The sequence below is a fragment of the Cetorhinus maximus genome, chromosome 30 (genome assembly GCF_964194155.1).
Source record: "Cetorhinus maximus chromosome 30, sCetMax3.hap1.1, whole genome shotgun sequence".
Classification (NCBI taxonomy): Eukaryota; Metazoa; Chordata; class Chondrichthyes; order Lamniformes; family Cetorhinidae; genus Cetorhinus; species Cetorhinus maximus.
Genome location: NC_135908.1, coordinates 19504592 through 19526015, shown reverse-complemented (window position 1 = coordinate 19526015; position 21424 = coordinate 19504592). Strand labels below are relative to the sequence as shown.

Below are 21424 nucleotides of genomic sequence, written 5' to 3'. Positions count from 1 at the left end.
GAGCATGCCAGCTGCGAGCAACGATTTCAGGGAAGCGCAGACAGTGTAGCTGGAACTTCTCCCGGCATATGTGGTTTAGTATCATACACTAGCACAAGCCATACACTTACATACTAAGTAGTACTGACGGGTAAGGGAAGAAAAGAGAAAGGAATTTTTTTTTAAATATACGGATTTTTGTTAATATACAAAACAGAGAAATATTTTACAGTACGCACAGTGCTTATTTTGAACGAGACACTGTCACTGTGGTACCACGATTTTAAAAAAAATCTTCCCTCACAACATACTCAAGTTACAGAAGCATAATTTGTACCTATATCATAGGGAGCAAAATGGATTCTGTACAAAAGGCTTTTTCAACTAGATAGATGGCAGTTCAGTCTACCCACCAAACCTCCACAGTCTACAAGCTCCATTTATCCTGTGCTCAGAAATGGTCAGTTTGTTACAAAGAAGTGGCAATTCCCCAAATGTACCATTTTCCTCCCTCAGTTACAGATCTCCAGCTCCTCACCCGGGAGGGATCTCTGGAAATTTGAGATCCATTTGTCGTTAGGATGTTACTAACCCATCAAGCTGGTGAGAAACTGCTCACTTGACACCGCCTCAGAACAAAAGGGGTCAGGCTCTGCTGAGGATAAATGGCAGCTTTCACATGCAAGGAACACAGAACAACCATGATGATAACAGGATAAACTTCACTGCACAATCAGCCTTGAGATCCTGGGGATTTTTTTTTTAAAAAGTACAGTTTAATGATATTTCCCCACCCCCAAACTTGTATTGGGGGGGAGGGGGTTGGGAATTTAAACAAATCTGACCTTCAGAAAGAAGATTACCTGCAGAAGAACAATTTTAAAGAAAAGTTTGAAGGGTGGAAGTGAAGTAATTGTCATTAAATCAGGGTGAATACTGGACGATGGGGGGGGGGAGACTCTCCTCTTCCCCCTGGTGCACAAGGTTTTAATGGCATTTTTACTGCCAACCCCTCTCCCTCCAGAAAGGGCAAGAGAGGGAGAGAGGGAGGGAGGGGCCGGGGTGGGGAGGGAGGGAGGGGGTGGGGAGGGAGGGAGGGGGTGGGGGAGGGAGGGAGGGGGTGGGGGTGGGGAGGGAGGGAGGGGGTGGGGGGGAGGGGCCGGTGGGGTGGGGGGGAGGGGGAGGAGCCGGTGGGGTGGGGGGGAGGGGGAGGAGCCGGTGGGGGGGGAGGGGGGGAGCTGGTGGGGGGGGAGGGGGGGGAGCCATTGTGGGGAGGGAGGGGGGGGGAGCCATTGTGGGGAGGGAGGGGGGGAGCCGGGTTTTTTTGGGGGGGGGGGGAGAGAGAGAGAGAGAGAGAGAGAGAGAGTGGGTGGGGGGAGAGAGAGAGAGAGTGGGTGGGGGGAGAGAGAGAGAGAGTGGGTGGGGGGAGAGAGAGAGAGAGTGGGTGGGGGGAGAGAGAGAGAGAGTGGGTGGGGGGAGAGAGAGAGAGAGTGGGTGGGGGGAGAGAGAGAGAGAGTGGGTGGGGGGAGAGAGAGAGAGAGTGGGTGGGGGGAGAGAGAGAGAGAGTGGGTGGGGGGAGAGAGAGAGAGAGTGGGTGGGGGGAGAGAGAGAGAGAGTGGGTGGGGGGAGAGAGAGAGAGAGTGGGTGGGGGGAGAGAGAGAGAGAGTGGGTGGGGGGAGAGAGAGAGAGAGTGGGTGGGGGGAGAGAGAGAGAGAGTGGGTGGGGGGAGAGAGAGAGAGAGTGGGTGGGGGGAGAGAGAGAGAGAGTGGGTGGGGGGAGAGAGAGAGAGAGTGGGTGGGGGGAGAGAGAGAGAGAGTGGGTGGGGGGAGAGAGAGAGAGAGTGGGTGGGGGGAGAGAGAGAGAGAGTGGGTGGGGGGAGAGAGAGAGAGAGTGGGTGGGGGGAGAGAGAGAGAGTGGGTGGGGGGAGAGAGAGAGAGTGGGTGGGGGGAGAGAGAGAGAGTGGGTGGGGGGAGAGAGAGAGAGTGGGTGGGGGGAGAGAGAGAGAGTGGGTGGGGGAGAGAGAGAGAGTGGGGGGGGGAGAGAGAGAGTGGGTGGGGGGGGGAGAGAGAGAGTGGGTGGGGGGGGGAGAGAGAGAGTGGGTGGGGGGGGAGAGAGAGAGTGGGTGGGGGGGAGAGAGAGAGTGGGTGGGGGGGGAGAGAGAGAGTGGGTGGGGGGGGAGAGAGAGAGTGGGTGGGGGGGGAGAGAGAGAGTGGGTGGGGGGGGAGAGAGAGAGTGGGTGGGGGGGGAGAGAGAGAGTGGGTGGGGGGGGAGAGAGAGAGTGGGTGGGGGGGGAGAGAGAGAGTGGGTGGGGGGAGAGAGAGAGAGAGTGGGTGGGGGGGGAGAGAGCCGGGTTTGTTTTGGGGGGGGGGGGGGAGCGGAACCGTGGGGAGGGGAGAGACCCGGGGGGGGGGGGGGGGGAAGAGAGAGAGAGAGAGAGACCCGGGGGGTGGGGGGGGGAGACCCGGGGGGTGGGGGGGGGGGGGAAGAGACCCGGGGGGTGGGGGGGGGAGACCCGGGGGGTGGGGGGGGGGGGGGGAGAGACCCGGGGGGTGGGGGGACCGGGGGGGGGAAGAGACGTGGGGGGGGGAGGAACCCGGGGGGGGGGGGGGAGGAGACCCGGGGGGGGGGAGAGAGAGAGCCGGGGGTGGGGGGAGCGGCCGGCCGAGGGGGGAGGGGGCCGGCAGGGCAGCTTGTGGGGGGGGGGGGGGAAGAGAGAGAGAGAGACCCGGGGGGTGGGGGGGGAGAGCCGGGGGGTGGGGGTTTGGGGGGGAGACCCGGGGGGTGGGGGGAGAGAGCCGGGGGGGGGAGACCCGGGGGGTGGGGGTTTGGGGGGGGAGACCCGGGGGGGGGAGGGGGGGGAAGAGACCCGGGGGGTGGGGGGAGACCCGGGGGGTTGGGGGGGGGGAAGAGAGAGCCGGGGGTGGGGGGAGCGGCCGGCCGAGGGGGGAGGGGGGGCCGGCAGGGCAGCTTGTGGGGGGGGGGGGTCCGAGGCTGGAGCAGGCCTGGAATGGGGTGGGGGGGGCGGGGGGAGGCAGGAGGAGGAGGGGGCAGCAACCGAGTCCGGTGCCCGGTTAGGCCGCGGCTGCCGTGGCAACGGTGGCCTAGCCCCGGGCTGCCCGGGGGGGGGGGGGGGGGGGGGGTTGGAAAAGCAGCCGAAATATTCACCGAGAGAGAAAATTCCCCCAACCACCTCCTCTCATAAAATACCAAACCCCCCCCCCCCCAAAAAAATCATCCACCTCCATCCCAAAACTAGCCGCCGGTTTCTGACCTGTTCCTCCTCGGCCGTCAGCTCCGCCGCCATCCTCACTCCTTCCCCGGCTCCGCTCTGCTGACTGCAGCCGCTCGCGCTCCTGTCCCCGGCTCTCGGGCAAAAAAAAACTCTCCTCCTCCTCCTCCTCCCCCCGGCGCGCGCTTCCCTCCCTCCCTCAGCCAAACAATGACTGAGCTACGCTCACAGCCTCATCCTCCACACCCCCGGCGCACCGCAACCCCGCCGGCAGCCCTGGCACAGCGGTACTGTCGCTGGACTAGTGATCTTGAGACCCGGGTTCAAATCCCCCCCACGGCCTGACTGGGGAATTTCATATCCTCAGAAGCTGCAATTTTTAACAGGCAACTTAAGGTCTCAGTTCATCTTAGTCTCAAGTGCTCCTCTGTGCTGGTGATCGTCACTGTCTGGATAAGACAAAAGAAACCTCTTTGGTTGACAGAGGAAATCTGCTATCCTCACCCGCCAATGTGTAAAATTGCCAAGTTATGCCCACAAAAAGTAGAAAAATCCAATCCGGTCCCCATCGGTCTGCTCTCGTGGGGCATGTTGACAAGTGGCACTTGCTTCAGTTTGGTTTCTGCTCCAGACCTCGTTGCAGCCTTGGCTCAAATGTGGACGAAAGAGCTGATTGAGGTGAGAGTGACTGCCCTTGACACCATGGCAGCATTTGGCCAAGTGTGGTGTCAAGCAACGGGCTGGGGGAGAAGCGCAAAGCTCTCCATTGGTTGGAGCAATACCTAGCACAAAGGAAGTCATCTCCAATAAAAACAGTAAATGCTGGAAAATCTCAGCAGGTCTGGTAGCATCTGTGCAGAGAGGAACAGGGTTAATGTTTCGAGTCTGTTTGACTCTTCTTTAGAGCTCATCTCCGGTTGCTTCATCATAAAGTCAAAGGCAAGGGAGTACGTTGATGACTGCATAGTCTTCAGTTCCAATTGCAGCTGGCCAGCTAATGAAACAGTCCATACCCACATGCAGTAATATCTGGACAACATTCAGGCTTGGGCTGCTCAGTGATCATTCTCATCACACTATGACCATCTCCAACCAGAGAGAGTCCAGTCAAGAGGAGACAAATGCATAGGTTCAGACTTAGGCTGAAGATCACAGAATCACACAGTGCAGAAGAGGCCCTTCGGCCCATCGAGTCTGCACCGACAAGTGACAAACACCTGACCTACCTACCTAATCCCATTTACCAGCACTTGGCCTTAAATGTTATGACGTGCCAAGTGCTCATCCAGGTACTTTTTAAAGGATGTGAGTCAACCCGCCTCCACCACCCTCCCAGGCAGCGCATTCCAGACCGTCACCACCCTCTGGGTAAAAAAGTTTTTCCTCACATCCCCCCATAACCTCCTGCCCCTCACCTTGAACTTATATCCCCTTGTGACTGACCCTTCAACTAAGGGGAACAGCTGCTCCCTATCCACCCTGTCCATGCCCCATGATGAAGGGAATGGAGGTGGCATGGAGATGGGCAATGTCATGAAGATGAGAGAATGCAGCCTGATGACAGCTTATTGGTGGGAGAGGAAGGCTGAACTCAGGATTGAACAATATAGAATAATAGAATCATAAGAGGTTTACAACGTTCAGCCCATCATATCTGCACCAGCTCTCTACAAGAGCAATTCATCTCACGTCGCATTTTTGCCTTTTCCCTGTAGCCCTGCAAATTTTTCCTTCTCAGATAATGATCCAATTCTCTTTCGAAAGCCATGATTGAATCTGCCTCCACCACACTCTCATGCAGTGCATTCTAGACCCTTAGCCACTCACTTTGTAAAAAAAAAGTCCACATGTCATCATTGCTTCCTTTGCCAATCACCTTAGGTCGGTGTCCTCTGGGTCTTGATCCTTCCACCAATTAGGGAACAATTTCTCCCTAACTACCCTGTCCAGACCCCTCATGGTTTTGAACACCTCTAACAAATCTCCTCTTGACATTCTCTTCTCCAAGAAGAACTGTCCCAGCTTCTCTAGTCTAACCAAGTAACTGAAATTCCTCATCCCTCAAACCATTCTCGTGATTTTTTTTCTGCACCTTCTCTAATGCTTTCACATCCTTCCTAAAGTGTGGTAGATGCCATGTTTGTCAACCTCTGGACTAAGTCTGAGGTGGCAGCTGAGAAGAAAGGTGATGTCAAGGCTGAAGGCAAATAAACATTTGCAGGAGCTGAGGCAGATCGTGCAGTTTTGCCAACATTAAGCTGGAAGATGTTTGGGCTCATTAAATGTCATTGAGTATTTGTAGGCATTGGCAACAGTTTTGGGATTGATGGAAGAGGTAATGAGGTAAAAGTGGGTGTTGCCAGTTTACACATGAAACCTGACCTCATGCTTTTGAATAATATTGTCTATGGGTTGTATGTAAATGAAGAAGTGGAGGAGCCAATAATGATTAAGTGCACTGCAACAATCCAAGAAGTTACAATCATACTGAATAATTAACCTCACAATCACAGCCTGACAGATCTAGTTACCTAATTACAAGTACACCCATTCATTAATTCTAATCACACAAGCCAATTCATCTGAATTCAATCAGACAAATTAATTTGTTGACACAAAGGAAGTGCCCACATTTCCACACACATTTTCTTATTTTTGATATATGAGCAGCATTGAGAAGGTGGGATTTGCTTTACTGCCTCCCTAGAGGACATTGAGTCAACCATGTAGGTGAGACCACACAGGGTGGCGTTGAAGGACATGAGTGAACCAGTGTGTTTTTACGGCAATCTACCAGCATTTATGGTAATTTTTTTTGCTGCTGCGAGGTCATAAGTTACCGATTTCACAACTTGTCAGCTCACAACCTCTGGACTGCAGGACCATGAGCACCAGACTCCTCTATTCATGGGGCAAGTTACCCATCTCAACCACAATTGAGGAGCTGCAAGGAAACAAGAACGGCCCCTGATTCCATACTATTAATTTAAACCCCATTACAGTCTTATCAATTACATTGTTAAGTTTTGTTAATGTCAATTACAGTGCTAATGTTAAGAGAAACAGGTGATGGGTATTCTTTGAGCATATTCTTTGACCCCTTTGAGCACAGGGGTCAGCGGGGACACTGGGTTTTGTGGGAGAAGAGCTGAGACTGAACAAGTCAATAAAGAAAAGCTCTGTGTCTTGGTTTCTGCTTCAACAATTGGCTTGAATTCTGTTAACACCGGTCAATCGTAGAAATGGAGCAACTTGGGAGTGGTATACTGCAATAGTCTTTTGGCAGTAGAATGGTGTGTGGTTTGAGTGATTCCAGGAGAGAAGAAACATTGTTTTTTCAATAAGGCAGAAATAAATCCCATAAACTCATTGACCGAATCATCACTGTATCAATGTTCATTCATTTACAATGATTGCAAATCAATTTCTCCAATTACAACCACAAAGATATTTTCAGAAGGCATTTTTAAAAACCGTTTTGTATGTGAGACTTTTTAAGAAAGATACGGTTCAAGTAATTAATAGAAAATTGGCTAGTGGGATTGAAAACACTTCAACAATATGAAAAAGGTGATGATAAATGTAAAAGGTCATCTGAGAATAATTCTCCAGAGGTCAGTTCCAGGTTTCCCCAGGGGTTCATTGTGATTTTCTGGATACTGTTATAAAATACGCTAATGATACCAAACTACGTGGTTGGGGGACTAACATCAGAAAGGTAAAGCTTTGAAACAACAGAATCAATTAGGGTCATACGGACTCGAAACGTCAACTCTGTTTTTCTCTCCACGGATGCTGTCAGACCTGAGAAGTTTTTCCAGAATTTTCTGTTTTCCTTTCAGTTTTTCTTTCAGATTTCCAGCATCCGCGGTATTTTGCTTTTATTTTATTGCATGAATCAATTAAGCAGCTGGGCTAAGGAATAACTGATGAATTTTGATGTAAAATGCTGTTTGTTAATATTTATTGGAATAAGAAACAGCAACCAAATAACAATATAGAGTGTCCATTAGCAAAAATGATGGGAAAAGGATTTGGGTTTGATTATTAATCATTCATTGAAAACTTACAGTCAATGCAAAGCTATTATTAACAAATCAAAGGAAAAAATGTATTGAACTATGGTTCAATGAGTTATCAGAACATAAGAATTGGGAGCAGGAGTAGGCCATTCAGCCCCTCAATTGTGCTATGCCATTAAATAAGTTCATGGATGAGCTACTCCAACTGCACCTTCCTGCACTATCTCCACATCTCTTGATTCCTTTAATGTACAAAAATCTATGAACCTCTGACCTGAATATATTCAATAACTGAGCATCCACAGCTCTCTGCGGTAGAGAATTCCAAAGGTTCACCAGACCTTTGAGTGAAGAAATTTCACCTCATTTCAGTCCCAAATGGCCCACCCCTTACTCTGAGAATGTGACACCAAGTTCTAGACTTTCCAGCCAGGGCAAACATCTTCTTAGCATCTACTCTGTCAAGCCCCTTAAGAAATTCAAATGGTTAAATTAGATCAACTCTCATTCTTCAAATCTCTAGGAAAAACAGGCGTAGTCTATTCAATCTATTCTCACAGGACAATCCCCTTATCCCAGAAATCAGTCTAGCAAATCTTGGTTGCACAATCCCTCTGAGGCAATATATCCTTCCTTAGGTAAGGAGACCAAAACTGTACACACTACTCCAGGTGCCCTACCAAAGCCCTATACAATTGCAGTAAGACTTCTTTACTCTTATATTCCAATGCCTTTGTTAAAGGCTAACATACCATTTGCTTTCCTCTTTCCTTGTTGTACCTCCCTGTTAACTTACTGGGTTTTGTGTACAAGGACAATCAAGTCCATCTAGGTGCCAACATTTCCCACTCTCTCAGCATTTAAGAGATATTCTGCTTTCTATTTTCCCTACTTCTCATTTCTCCACATTATGTTGTGTCTGCCACCTTCTCACACACTCATTTAACCTGCCTAAACCCTCTTTGTGTCCTCCTCTCCTCACAGCTTCCTTTTCCACCTAACTTTGTATCATCAGCAAACTTGGATACATCACACTCAATCTCCTCATCCAAGTCATTGACACGGATAGTAAATAGCTGAGGCCCAAGTTGTTGTAACCTAGCGTGGAACACTTGAGGTCACGTTTGGAATATAGTATGCTATTTTGTGCCCCCTGCCTTCTACACAATTACAACACATCAGAGAAGGTTTAGAGAAGGACCACAAGGACATTTACAGGATTTAAGGTCTGCTTTGGCTCAGTGGTTGCACCCTCATCAGTGAGACAGAAGGTGGTAATAGGGAAGGCAAATGGAACTTTGGCCTTTATTTCAAAGGAAATAGAGCATAAAAATAGGGAAGTCTTGCTAAAACTATGCAAGGCCCTAATTAGACCACACCTAGAATACTTTGAACAGTTTTAGTTCCCTTATCTAAGGAAAGATATACTGGCATTGGAGGCAGTCCAGAGAAGGTTCACTAGGTTGATTCCGGGTATGGAGGGATTTTCTTATGAGGAGAGGTTGAGTAGGTTGGGCCTGTACTCGTTGGAGTTCAGAAGAATGAGAGGCAACCTTATTGAAACATTTCAGATTCTTAGGGGGCTTGACAGGGTAGATGCTGAGGGGTTGTTTCCCCTTGTGGGAGAGTCTAGGACCAGAGGGCATAATCTCAGAGTAAGGGGTCACCCATTTAAAACGGAGATGAAGAGGAATTTCTTCTCTCAGAGGGCAGTGAATCTGTGGAATTCTTTACCGCAGAGGACTGTGGAGGCTGGGTCGTTAAGTATATTTAAGGTTGAGATGTACAGATTTTTAATCAGTAAGGGAATCAAGGGTTATGGGGAAAAGGCAGGAAAGTGGAATTGAGGATTATCAGATCATCTCATTGAATGGCAGAGCAGACTCGATGGGCCAAGTGGCCTACTTCTGTTCCTATGTCTTATGGTCTTATGATGGGTTCGAGCCTAACTTCACAGACTTGAGCACATAATCTAGGTTAGTACTTCAGGACTGAGGGATGAAATACTCTTGGTGGAGGTGTGGTTTCATGTGGTCTCTGGTAAAGTTATGTTGGCCTTAATTACAAGGGAATTGGAGTATGAGAGCAATGAAGTGTCACTGCAATTATATAAGGCCTTGGCAAGACCACACCTGGAATACTGTGCAGAGTTTTGGTCTCCTTGCTTGAGGAAGAATGTATTTACTTTGGAGGGAGTGCAACAAAGGTTCACTGGTATTTCCCTATGTGGCCAGTCTTCATGTATGGACCAATACCCAGATAAGCTATTCAACCAAGCAGGGTACTGCACTCAAGACTGATCTTTACCCCAGCCACATAAGTGTTGTCCAGTTACCGGTGGTGGTCACTGGGTGCTGGAGATCAGGAATGGGAGCCTTACTTTGCTTTGATGTTTTCTCTCTCCCTCCTTTCTTGAATAGTGGTGCTAAATTTGCTAACTTCCATCTGCTGGGACATTCCAGAATCTAGGGAATTTTGGAAAGTCGTAGCCAGCACATCAATTATCCCTGCAGCTATCTCTTTTAGAACCCTAGGACCTAGACCATCAGGTCCTGGGGATTTGTCAGATTTTAGTCCCTTGAGTTTTACCAACACCTTTTCTCTGCTGATATTAAGTACCTTAATTTCCCCACTCTTATTAGCCCCTAGGTTACCCTCTGTTTCTGGTATTTAACTGTCTTCTACTATGAAGACAGACACAAAAGGTTTGTTCAATATCTCTGCCATTTCCTCATTCCCCCATCTCCCTTTCTAAGGAATCGACATTTATTTTAACTACCCTATCTTTTTAGTATACTTGTAAAAGCTCTTATAACCTGTTTTATATTCTTGTTTAGTTTACTCCCATTTTATCAACTTTTTGCTGGTTTCTAAAACATTCCCAATCTTCAGACTTACTACTATTTACAATATTACAAATCTCTTCTTTTAAACTATTACTATCCTTAACCTCTTTCGTAAGCCACAGGTCGATCTTTCTCACTGAGTTTTTGTGTCTCAATGGAATGTATTTTTGTTTAACATCTTGAATTGCTTCTTTAAATGCTTCCCACTGTTTATTTACTACCAGGATTTTTGGTCTATTTTCCCAATCAAACATAGCCAATTCTCCCCCCATACCTATGTAACTGGCTTTAAGTTTCATGTTCTTGTTTGTGATTGGTATGTTATTTTCTTAGAATCATAGATGGTTGCAGCAGAGAAAGAGGCTACTTGGCCCATCATGTCTACGCTGTCCCATTGAAGGAGCAATTCACCCCTAGCCCCTTTTTTTGCACTGTAGCCATGCAAAATTTCCCTTTTCAGAGAATGCTTCCCTTTTGAAAGTCTCAGTTGACCCTGCCTCCACCACACTCTCAGGCAGTGCATTACAGATTCTAACCACACGCTGCATGAAAATGTTTATCCTCGTGTCGTGATGATTCCTTTACCGATCACCTTAATTCTGTATTCTCTGTTTCTCAAACATCCCACCAGTGGGAACAGTTTTTCCCTATCCACTCTGTCCGGACTCCTCGTGATTTTGAACATCCCTATCAAATCTCATCTCAACCTTCTCTTCTCCAAGGAGAACAGTCCCAACTTCTCCAATCTATCTATGTAACTGAAGTTCCTCATCCCTCCTCCACTCTCTCCAATGCCTTTACATCTCTTCTAAAGTGTGGTGCCCAGAACTGGATGCAATTCTACAGTTGAGGCCGAAATAGTGTTTTATACACTAGGGAGTTCTGTGATTTTACAATTGTAGAATTTTAATGTGTTTATATCGCCTCCGCAATTTCTACTCTCATTTCCCTCACTTCCTTGGATGCAGCTCATCCAATCCTGATAACTTATCAATTTGAAGTACAGGCAGCCTATCCAATACCACTTCCTTATGAATTTTAGACTCTTCAGGTGTCCGAACTACCTCCTTTTCACCATAATCTGAACAGAATCTTCTTCCTTGGCAAAGAGCAATGCAAGGTATTCATTTAGTACTTCAGCCTCCGTGTGTAAATCCCCTTTCTGGTCCCTAATCGGCCCTACTCCTCCTTTTACCACCCTTTTACTATTTATGTGCCTATAGAAGACTTTGGGATTCTCCCTTACATTAGCTGCCAGTCTCTTCTCATACTCTTTCCTCTTGCCTCTCTAATTTGCTTTTTCAATTCCTCTCTGAACCTTCTATATTCAGCCTGGCTTTCAATTGCATTATCCACCTGATATCTGTCATAAGCACACTTTTTCTGCTTCATCTTAATCTCTATCTTTTTCTCATCCAGAGAGCTCTGGATTTGTTTATCCTAACTTTCCCCTTCATGGGAGTACACCTTGACTGTACCCGAACTATCTCTTCTTCAAAGGCTGCCATTATTCAGTTACAGTTACAATTGTGCTCTGTCCTTTTCCATTCTCAGCCCAGACCTTACGATACAATGATCACTGTCCCCTAAATGTTCTCCTACTGGCACTTGATCCACTTGGCCTGCCTCATTCCCAAGAACGAGGTCTAGCAGTACTTCCTTTCTTGTTGGACTGCAAACATACTGCTGCAGAAAATTCTCCTCAACACACTCTAGAAACTCTTGTCCCTCTCTGCCCTTAACACTACTACTAGCCCAGTCTATATTTGGATAAGTAAAGTCCCCCTTTATAAATACTCAATAATTCTTGCACCTCTCTGTAATTTCCTTGCAAATTTGTTCCTCTACATCTTTCATACTTTCTAGTGGCCCATTGGTTACACCGAGCAACATAATTATACCTTTTTGGTTCCTTAGCTCCAGCCAAATATATTCTGTCCTTGACCCCCCCTGGGACATCTTCTCTCTCCAGCACTCCAATATTTTCCTTAAACAATACAGCCGCCCCTCCTCCTTTCATATCTGTCTGAACACCTTATATCCAGGAATATTTAATACCCAGTCCTACCCTTCGTTAAGTCACAATGTCATATTTCCATGTGGCCATCTGCATTTGCAACTCATCGAGCCTATATACCACACTCTGCGCATTCACATGCATGCACTGTAACCCTAATTTAAATTTTATTACTTTCCCTATTATGCTGAACCCACCTAATACCTTACTATTCCTTACTCTAGTAGTATAATCTCTCCCAATATTCTTTGCACCTTGGTTTTCCTCTCTAGTGTTACCTCCTGGTTCCCACAGCACTGACAAGTTAGTTTAAACCCTCCCCAATAGCACTAGTAAACCACCTCACAAGAAAATTTGTTCTGGCTCTGTTTAGGTTCAATCCATCCAGCCTGTACAGGTTCTATCTCCCCCAGAACAGATTCCAATGTCCCAAGAATCTAAAGCCCTCCCTCCTGCACCATCTCAGCATTCATTTGCTCCATCCTCCTATTTCTATACTCACTTGCACATGGTACTGGGAGTAATCTAAAGATTACTACTTTTGAGGTCCTGCTTGATAATATCCCACCTAGCTCCTTGTATCCCTCTTTCTACCATCTAGTTGGTACCAATGTGGACTATGACTGCTGGCTGTTCTCCCTCCTCCCTCAAGGTAATCTGCATCTGTTCAGTGACATCCTTGATGCTATCAAACCTAATATGGAATTCAGTTGTATTATGATCACTATTTCCCAGTGGATCTTATACTATGGCATTGCTAATTAATCCTGCCTCATTGCCCAACAGTAGATCTAAAATAGCTTTATCCCTCGTTGGTTGCACAATATATTGCTCCAGGAAACTGTCACAAAAGCATTCTACAAACTTACCTTCAAGACCATCTATGCTAATTTGATTGGTCCAGTCTATATGAAGATTAAAGTCTCTCACAACTATTACATTGAATTTGTTACAAACTCCAATAATTTATTGTTTAATGCTCTGTCTAGCGGCATAACCTCAGTTAGGGGGTCTACAAAACTACCTGCAGCAGCGGTTTCTGACCCTTCCTATTCCTACCTCCACCCGTACTGATTCTACTTCCCAATTTTCTGAGCCAAGATCCTTTCTCACTAATGCCATCATGTCATCTTTTATTATCAGGGCTACCCCTCCTCCTTTTCCCTCCAGCCTGTTTTTTCCGCTGAAATATTGTATACCCTGGAATATTTATTTCCCAACCTTGGTCATCTTCTAACCAATTCTCTGTAATGGTGATAAGATGTATCTTAATTTCTGCCACTAGATCTTCTATCTTATTGTGGATATTCCACACTTTCAGATAGAATTACTTCATTTTTTTTCACCACTATTCCCTGCATGGACCTTACTCTCTTATTACCTTTATACTCTTTGTCCCTTCCTGTCCCACTTAACTTGTCTTTACCCACATTAGTGTACTTTTCCAATGCCTCAACTCTTATCTTTGGATTTCTAATTCTCCCTTCCTCCTCCCCATTTGTTAGCTTAAAGCCACTTTTCCCAATTCTGACCACTTCTGCTGGTACGTTCTTATGTCTGTACCCTCTGTTCCTGTCACACTCTGGTTACCATTGGCCGTATCGTTACCCTGCACTATTGCCTTTCCTTTCTCCTTAAATTTCCAAATCTCCCCTCACGTGAACCTGACCCTTGACAATTTAGTTTAAAGTCCTCAAAACAGCCCTAGTTATAATGATTTGCCAGTGCACTGGTCCCAGAATGGTTCAGGTAAAGGCCATCCCAATGGTACAAGTGCTCCATGAATTGAAATCCATGTCTCCCACACCGATCTTTGAGCCAAGCATTCAACTCTCTGATCTTATTTACCCGATGCCAATTTGCTCTAGGCTCAGGAAGTCATCTCGAGATTATTACCTCTGTGGTTCTGCTTTTTAATTTCACCCATAGCTGCTCGTACTGCCTCAGCATAACCTCTTCCTTAGTCCTACCTATGTCACATTGCTGTTTGTGGGAGCTTTCTGTGTCCAAATCGGTAGCCATGTGACTACACTTCAAAAATACTTCATTGGCTGTAAACCACTTTGGGACATACAGAGGTCATGAAAGGCGCTATATAAATGCAAGTCTTTCTTTCTGAGGCTTACATTACTGGAAACAAATGGCATTTCACAACATCTCCCTCTATAACACATCCAAATTGGCTTGCTATCGGAACCATTAGCTAATTGAAAGGTTTCTAAGTGATGACAATTTCTGTGTGAGCACTGTTGTTATTAACTTCGAATACAATCTCACCTGCAAATCCTGACAGGAATCAGTAAAATTGGCCCTGATTGTGCAGCAGTTACAGGTCCAATAGGTTGGACTGTGGATCGGGTTCACCAGCTGATCTCTGTCAGTGAGTAAAGGACTAGGAAAGGCCAGAGATTTCCCAATTAAAGAGAAATTTGAAGGTGAGAACTTTCCAGCCCCATTAAGCTGTCTATTCAATGTGCATATCACTTCTGAAATTAAGTACTTTATATATGAGAAAAAGAAAAGACTTGCATTTATATGGCACTTTTCACAGCCACCAAACTTTCCAAAACACTTTACAGCCAATTAAGTATTTCTTGACGTGTTTAGATACTGTTGTAATGTAGGAAACGTGGCAGCCAATTTTGCAGACAGCAAGCTCCCACCACAGCAAGGCGATTATGACCAGATAATTGGTTTTTGTGATATTGATTTAGGGATAGACGTTGGCCACAGACACCAGGGAGAACTCCCCTGCTCGTCTTCAAAATAGTGCCATGGGACCTTTCATATCCACCCAAACAGGCAGATGGAGCCTCAGTTTAACATCTCATCCGAAAGAGAGCACCTCTGACGCACTCCCTCGGCCCTGCATTGGAATGTCAGCATAGATTTTTGTCCCCCGAGTGCTGGAGTGGGGCTTGAAACCATAAACCTAGTGACTCCAAGGCGAGGGGGTGGAAAACAGCTGCAGTTCTGCAATGAAGCCCTGGTGGCCATCAGGATAGCTGAGCCTAATTTGCTCGGTCAAGCTGATGATACAAGGTGATGATGCAATCCGGGTGATTTATGAAGTTGTTTCATTGCCCGAGACCAACTGGGCACGAATACCAAAGGTGCAGGTCAAAAACAAAAAGATATCTTCAGCACAGAGGGATATTTTAATGGAACTGATCTTAAAGCATTTTAGTTTGGTGTTTTGTGCATTGCTAACTACCAGGGCAAAAAAATAGAGAGGAATGATTAGACAAGAAACCTGTCTTGTGACTCTAGATATCTGTAAAGGTGGGAAATTTACATTGATGTCAATACAATCAATCTTTGAAGAAGCATCTATAGTTATGAGTGTTGGTGGTTCTATTCTGGAAAGGGAGCAAATGTGGAGGAAGTGGAAATGAAAGAACAAACTTGCATTTGTTTCACAGCCTTAGGGTCTCAAACTGTCCCAAAGTGCTTCACAGCCAATGAGCTAAAAGAGTTGAAGAGTATTTAGCAACTAACTACAGCACTCAGGCAGGCTTGCCTAATTGCTTATAGAGTGTTCACCAAGTTTGTTTCATTATCCATTGACTGTCACACTGTTAAACACTAGTTTGATTTATGTGTAAATGATTATCCCCAAGCCTTCCCTCTCAGGACTGAAGGTAGAGACTGCAAGGAGAGTTTGGGTGAATGTGCAGTTCTGAGTGTCTTTACTCTGTGAATAAGTATAATCAATACCTCATGTGGTGTTTCGGCAGAATGCCAAACTCCCATATGTAACATATACATGTGAGCAAATAAATCAATCATGTTTTATAATACAGATCCCATGAGAGAACATCTGACTCTGCCCATCTGCGTTGCCTGCACAGTTTGAATGACCTTCTCAACTTTTTCCTGGAGAGTTTGGCTTTGTAACACTTGCTGCCTTGATTAATTTATTACTGATGGAGGTGGTGGAGGCAGAGGCGGGTGAGGGGGGTAAGTAGAGACCTGGTTGACGTCCAGGATAGAGGGAAGGACATCTTGTTGCCAGGAGTAAATATTTGGCTATTCTGGGACACTCGCACGTTTACAGGCTCACATCCTAAAGCAGAAAGTCTTCCAAACCACCGTGACCAACCTCACTGGAGATCTACTGAACTCTCTTCCTGCAATCGTCAATCCAGATAATGGAAACAATGGGGGAAAGGGAGGGAGTCGAGGGTTCAGTGTTCTGTTGGCAGCCCATATGGTGGGAGAGGTGGGGAGTGAGGAGAGGGGTCAGACACCAATCTGTTGGAAGTTGAGGCAGGGAGTTTATTAGTGACGTCTGTGATTTTACATTTGTAGAATTGTAATGTGTCTGTCACTCTTATTTTTAAGTGTATATACAGTGGAGGGGTTGGGGCAACAATATGGTCACTCAAGGACGTGGACAGTTTTCTCAAGGATGTGATTAATTCATTTTTTGTGACTGGGAAGTTTTCTTTGGTGTGTCAAAAATTCCAGTGAGGGAGATGAGGAGCTTGTTTTTTTATATATCTAGGTTTGTGTTGATCTGGAATGCACAGCCTGACAGGCTGGTGGAAGCTGATTCAATAATAACTCCGAAAGGGAAATGGATATACAGTAACTCCCCACTCAAGTTCCACTCACTTTGTCCATAGGATGAGGACATCATTAGCCAGGCCAGCATTTAGTGCCCTTGAGAACTGAGTGCGTTGCTAGGCCATTTCAGAGGGCGTTTAAGAGTCAACCACGTTGCTGCCAGACCAGGTAAGGACGGCAGATTTCCTTCCCTAAATGACACTAGTGAACCAGATGGGTTTTTCCAACCATTGTTTCACTATAATTTTAATTCCAGATTTTTTTTTTATTGAATTCAAATTTCACTATCTACTGTGGCAGGATTCAAACCCAGGTCCCCAGAGCGTTACCCTCAGTCTCTGGATTAATAGTCCAGTGACAATACCACTACGCCACCACGAAGTATCGTCAATATATCTGTTTAACTCAGTCCCTCTTCTCCCGCTCCCACCCTTGCCGATTCCCACCCTTGCTGACTCTTGACCTTTGCTCTTACCTAAGTCCTTGGGGGTCCTGATTCAGGCTCTCCTGCTGGCTTCACTTCTGAACTCGCACTGAAGTCCTGGGCCCCATCTGGTGGTAGAAGTTGGTTGGTGCAGATAGCAGCTGAAGTCCGAAGATTACCTGCACCAACCAACCTCTGCCACTAGATGGAGCACAGTAAAGCAAATTCTATAAGCACTATACTGAGATCAGTACTGTAATTTTTAAAAAAAACGAATTTAATTGTATTGTATATTGTATTTATTTTATGTTTAGTGATGTATTTTATTTTGCAAGTTATTTCAGGTAGGAATGCAGAGTGAAGCATGTGTATGGTACAGTATTTCAAGTTTTATGTTGGATTTTCGGGCAAGAATTATCCAAAGGAACCTAACTCTGGCTTTAACATTGATTCCTATGGGAACCTATGATTCACTTAAAGTTACAATTTTCAGGAATGCAACCACAACTTTAAGTGAGGACTTACTGTACACATGAAGAGGGGAAATTTGCAGGGTTGTGGGGCTAATTGGATCGCTCCTTCAAAAGAGCCCGCACAAACAGGATAGGCCGAATGGCCTCCTTTGCTGGTATATGATGTCATGAAATATGAACCAATGGGCATACTGTCCACCCAATGGACACATTCCCACCATCTACAAGAAAGTCACTCTTCAGACACACCCAGATGCAACGTTTTTAATTATAGAGAAAGGTGGAAGGACACAGTCTAAATTAAAACCCTTATTTTGGATTGTAGTCTAACATAGCATAACTGGTGCACAATCCAATGTCTAAATCATTAAGATTGATGGATATAAACTGTCAACCAGCAATAGTTCCAGCGGATTGAACCCCCACTGAATGCAGCCATCTTAATGAATGTGTGAATGGAGCTTACAGTGAGAGCAAAAGAGTGACCAGCAAATCTGTTTTAATGATATTAGTTGAAGGATGAATATTGGGGGAGAACTCACGTGCTCTTCTTGAAAATAGTATCGACCAGAGGCAGCAGCACCTCTGCCAGTGCAGCACTCCTTCAATACTGCACCGAATAGATTTTACACTCAGGTGTCTGAAGAGGGGAATTGAACACACAACCTTCTCACTCAGGTGACATGCTACCCATCGAATCATGGCCAACACCTTTACAGGATGGACCCCAAGAGTTCCAAGAAAGCAAGCGCCCGCAATTATAATACACATCTCTCAGAAACATCACAAACGCTTTGTGTAGAATGAATCAAATTGTTCTTAGGTGGATAAATATAGCAGCAATTTTGAGCTAGTGAGAGAACACAAGAAATAGGAGCAGGAGTAGATGTATAACCCGCCATTTAATACAATCTTGGACTTCAATTCCGTTTTCCTGCCCACTCCTCATATCCTTTGATTCACTGAGAAGACAAAAATCTACCTATCCCAGCCCTGACAAATATCTAGGTCTATAAAGAGCAATGAATGAAGAGTGATCTGCTTTTTGGCTTGTTGATTGAGAGGGGAACGGGTACACCCTAGATCTTCTTCAAATAGTGCCACCCGATCTCGGACCTCCTCCACAACCAGGCCTTGGTTTAGGATCTCATCTGGAGAGTAACACTCGCTCAGTACTGTGGATAAGTCATCAGGACCGGATGTAACGCATTGTCAGTTTCAGAAGTAAGGGAGTACATTGTGGAGATGCAGGCCCGTCTTCCAATCCTCCTCCTATACAAGAGTGGTTCCAGAGAACTGGGAGCTCGCAGACATTACAACCTTGTTCAAAAAAAGGGGAGAAAGAGAAATCTGGCAATTCAAGGCCAGGTGTCAGTGAAGGGGAGGTTTTTAGGAACAATAAACTGGGAGAAAAATTGCAGCTACTTGGACAAGAATGAATTAATAAAGGGGAGCTAGCCTAGATTTATTAAGGACAAATAGTGTTTGACTTAGTTGATTGCAATTTTTGATGATGTAACAGTGAGGGAGGATGAACGCACTGCAGTTGTTGTATATTTGGACTTTCAAAAGCTGTTTGATAAAGTACCAAACAATAGGTTTGGTGGCAAAATTGAAGCCAATGGGATAAAAGAGTCAGTAACACCATGGCTACAAAAGGCTAAGGGATAGAGAACAATAACAATGTTTCTCTGGAGCGAGGTATACAACATTCCCCAAGATTCAGTACTAGGAACTCTGTTGCTCTTTATATATATATTAATAACTTGGAATTGGGGTTATGGGCACAATTTGCAGAAGACAGAAAACATGGGAGTGTAGAACAATGTGAGACAAATGGTAATAAATTTCTACAGGACATTATGAGGCCGAGAGAATGGACAGACACAAGGCAGATGAAACTCAGTTCAAGATAGTGGGGGGAGCTACAATTTAGCTTGTAATGTCTCTCATTCTTCCAACAAAATATATCATCTTAAAGGAGGTGCAAGAAGACCTAGGATTGTTTGTGCATGAACCATAGGTGGTGGTCAGGTTAACAAAGCAGTTCATGAGAAACTGAGCTTTTTAAATGGAGGCATGGAGTGCAAGCGCCAGGAAGTTCACCAAAGGTATTAAGAGCTATGGGGGAAAAGGTGAGTTGATGGAGTTAGGTCATTGAGTGGCAGAACATGCTCAAGAGGCTACATAGCCTCTTTCTGTTCCTATGTTGCTAAGTTATGCTAAATTTGTATAGCCACTGGTTGTGTCCCACTTGGACTATTGTGATCAGTTGTCAGCACCGCACTTCAGGAAGGATGAGAAGACCTTGGAGGGGGCACAGGAGAGATAAAGTAAATAACGAGAGTGTTTCCAATGGCGGAAGGGTCAATAATCAGAGGGGGAACAGGTTTAGGGTGCTTGGCAAAGAAGCAGAGGTGCCATGAGGAACAACTTTTTTTTTTAATGCATTGAGTGTTTGGATTTGAAATGTGATACCTGATAGGGATAGGATCCATTTTCACTAGTAAATTTCAAAAGGCAGTTGGATAAATACTGTGAGAAAAATTGCAGTTATGGGGAAGAGTGGGCGGGCGTGACTAACTGGACCGCTCTTTGAAAGAGCTGAATCAATGAGCTGAATGGGATTCCTCTATGTTGTATCATTCTATGAAAGGCACTATATAAATGCATGTCGTTGTTAGGCGACAATGGAATCAGTAAAGCAATTTGATCTGTAATGTCATTGTTTCCCCTTATAATTAATAAAGCAGGGGTGAAAAAATTCTCTCACTTCGAATGACTTCACAACAGGACCTACCTCTGTTCTGGCAAAGTCCAGCAAATGGAAACATTTATCCATGAGCACTACCAGAACAATGTATTGATATAAACTCCATCTCAAGCAAAGTTCCGAAGCCAGACAGAAAACACTCGCCCCCCCCCATAATAATTAGATGAATTGGCCGCCTGCTTTCAGTTAATGATGGTTCATGGTGATATTAAAAGTGCAAAAATGATGCCAATGTTGTCCAAATTGGAACTACTAAATAAAATCATACTCTGCATGGGGCAATAAATCCCGCTCCCTGAGAGCTGCTGCCCTGTGCATTGCTTGGCAGTGCCAATGGGAGACGTGCTGCTCCTGGCAATGCACCCACCCTGGGCCCAGGATCAGCCAGGGACCCAGGCCACAGATGAGTGAGGGTGGGACGGGGGGGTTGCAGGAGGGGCAGGGCATGGCTCTGACAGACCTCCCCTGCTTGATGCTAGGTCTCTCCGTCAGGCACTGAGTGCCACCCTCCCCTCCCCACCCCACCCCACACGGGGGTCTGCAATCAACCCCAAGATGATTTGCTTTTCATGTTCCCAGCATAGCGAGTCCCCTTCCTGCTGTCGGTTGAATGTGGTGGTCAGTTGAGGCCCTTAATGGGCATTAATTGCCCCCTTAGGGACTTTGATTGGCATTGGGAGCAGGGAGGCTGTACATGAGCCTGCTCACCCCAGACTTAATCAGGGCAGAAGCGGGAAGGTAGAGGACTCTCCAAACGGCAACCCCTCAACCCAACCAAACTTGCCGCAGGGGTGAGTATTAAATTCTGCCCTGAGTGTGCGCTCTGCGGATTAGTTCAGGTCAAGTGTGTGCTTTCATTCAGCTCCCTCAGTCTTCCTCCATGCTTTGTTACTTTGCTGCGCTATCACTGCTCACGGGAATACTGTTCTGGTTATAAAAGGAAGTGTCAATCCAAGCTGTTGTGGAGGGCGCCACTTGCAGAGACCCTGGGAGATCCCCTCCTCTCCCCTAGTTAGAAGACAAGGGAGACAGATTTGGTTCACATGGCTCATTTCGCAGCTGGATTTACATCAGTGAGGAATATAGGTGCCC

General features: G+C 46.0%; 1 protein-coding gene across 1 annotated transcript in view; it reads right to left on the bottom strand.

The window, feature by feature from the left end:
* ptpn9a (protein tyrosine phosphatase non-receptor type 9a) overlaps positions 1-3369 on the bottom strand; it is a 224515-nt gene extending 221146 nt beyond the window's left edge. Inside the window, exon 1 of the mRNA XM_078532553.1 lies at positions 3251-3369. Within this exon, the coding sequence (XP_078388679.1) occupies positions 3251-3283 (33 nt within the window). The 5' untranslated portion in view covers positions 3284-3369. The remainder of the gene's footprint in view (positions 1-3250) is intronic.
* Between the last annotated feature and the right edge of the window lie 18055 nt (positions 3370-21424).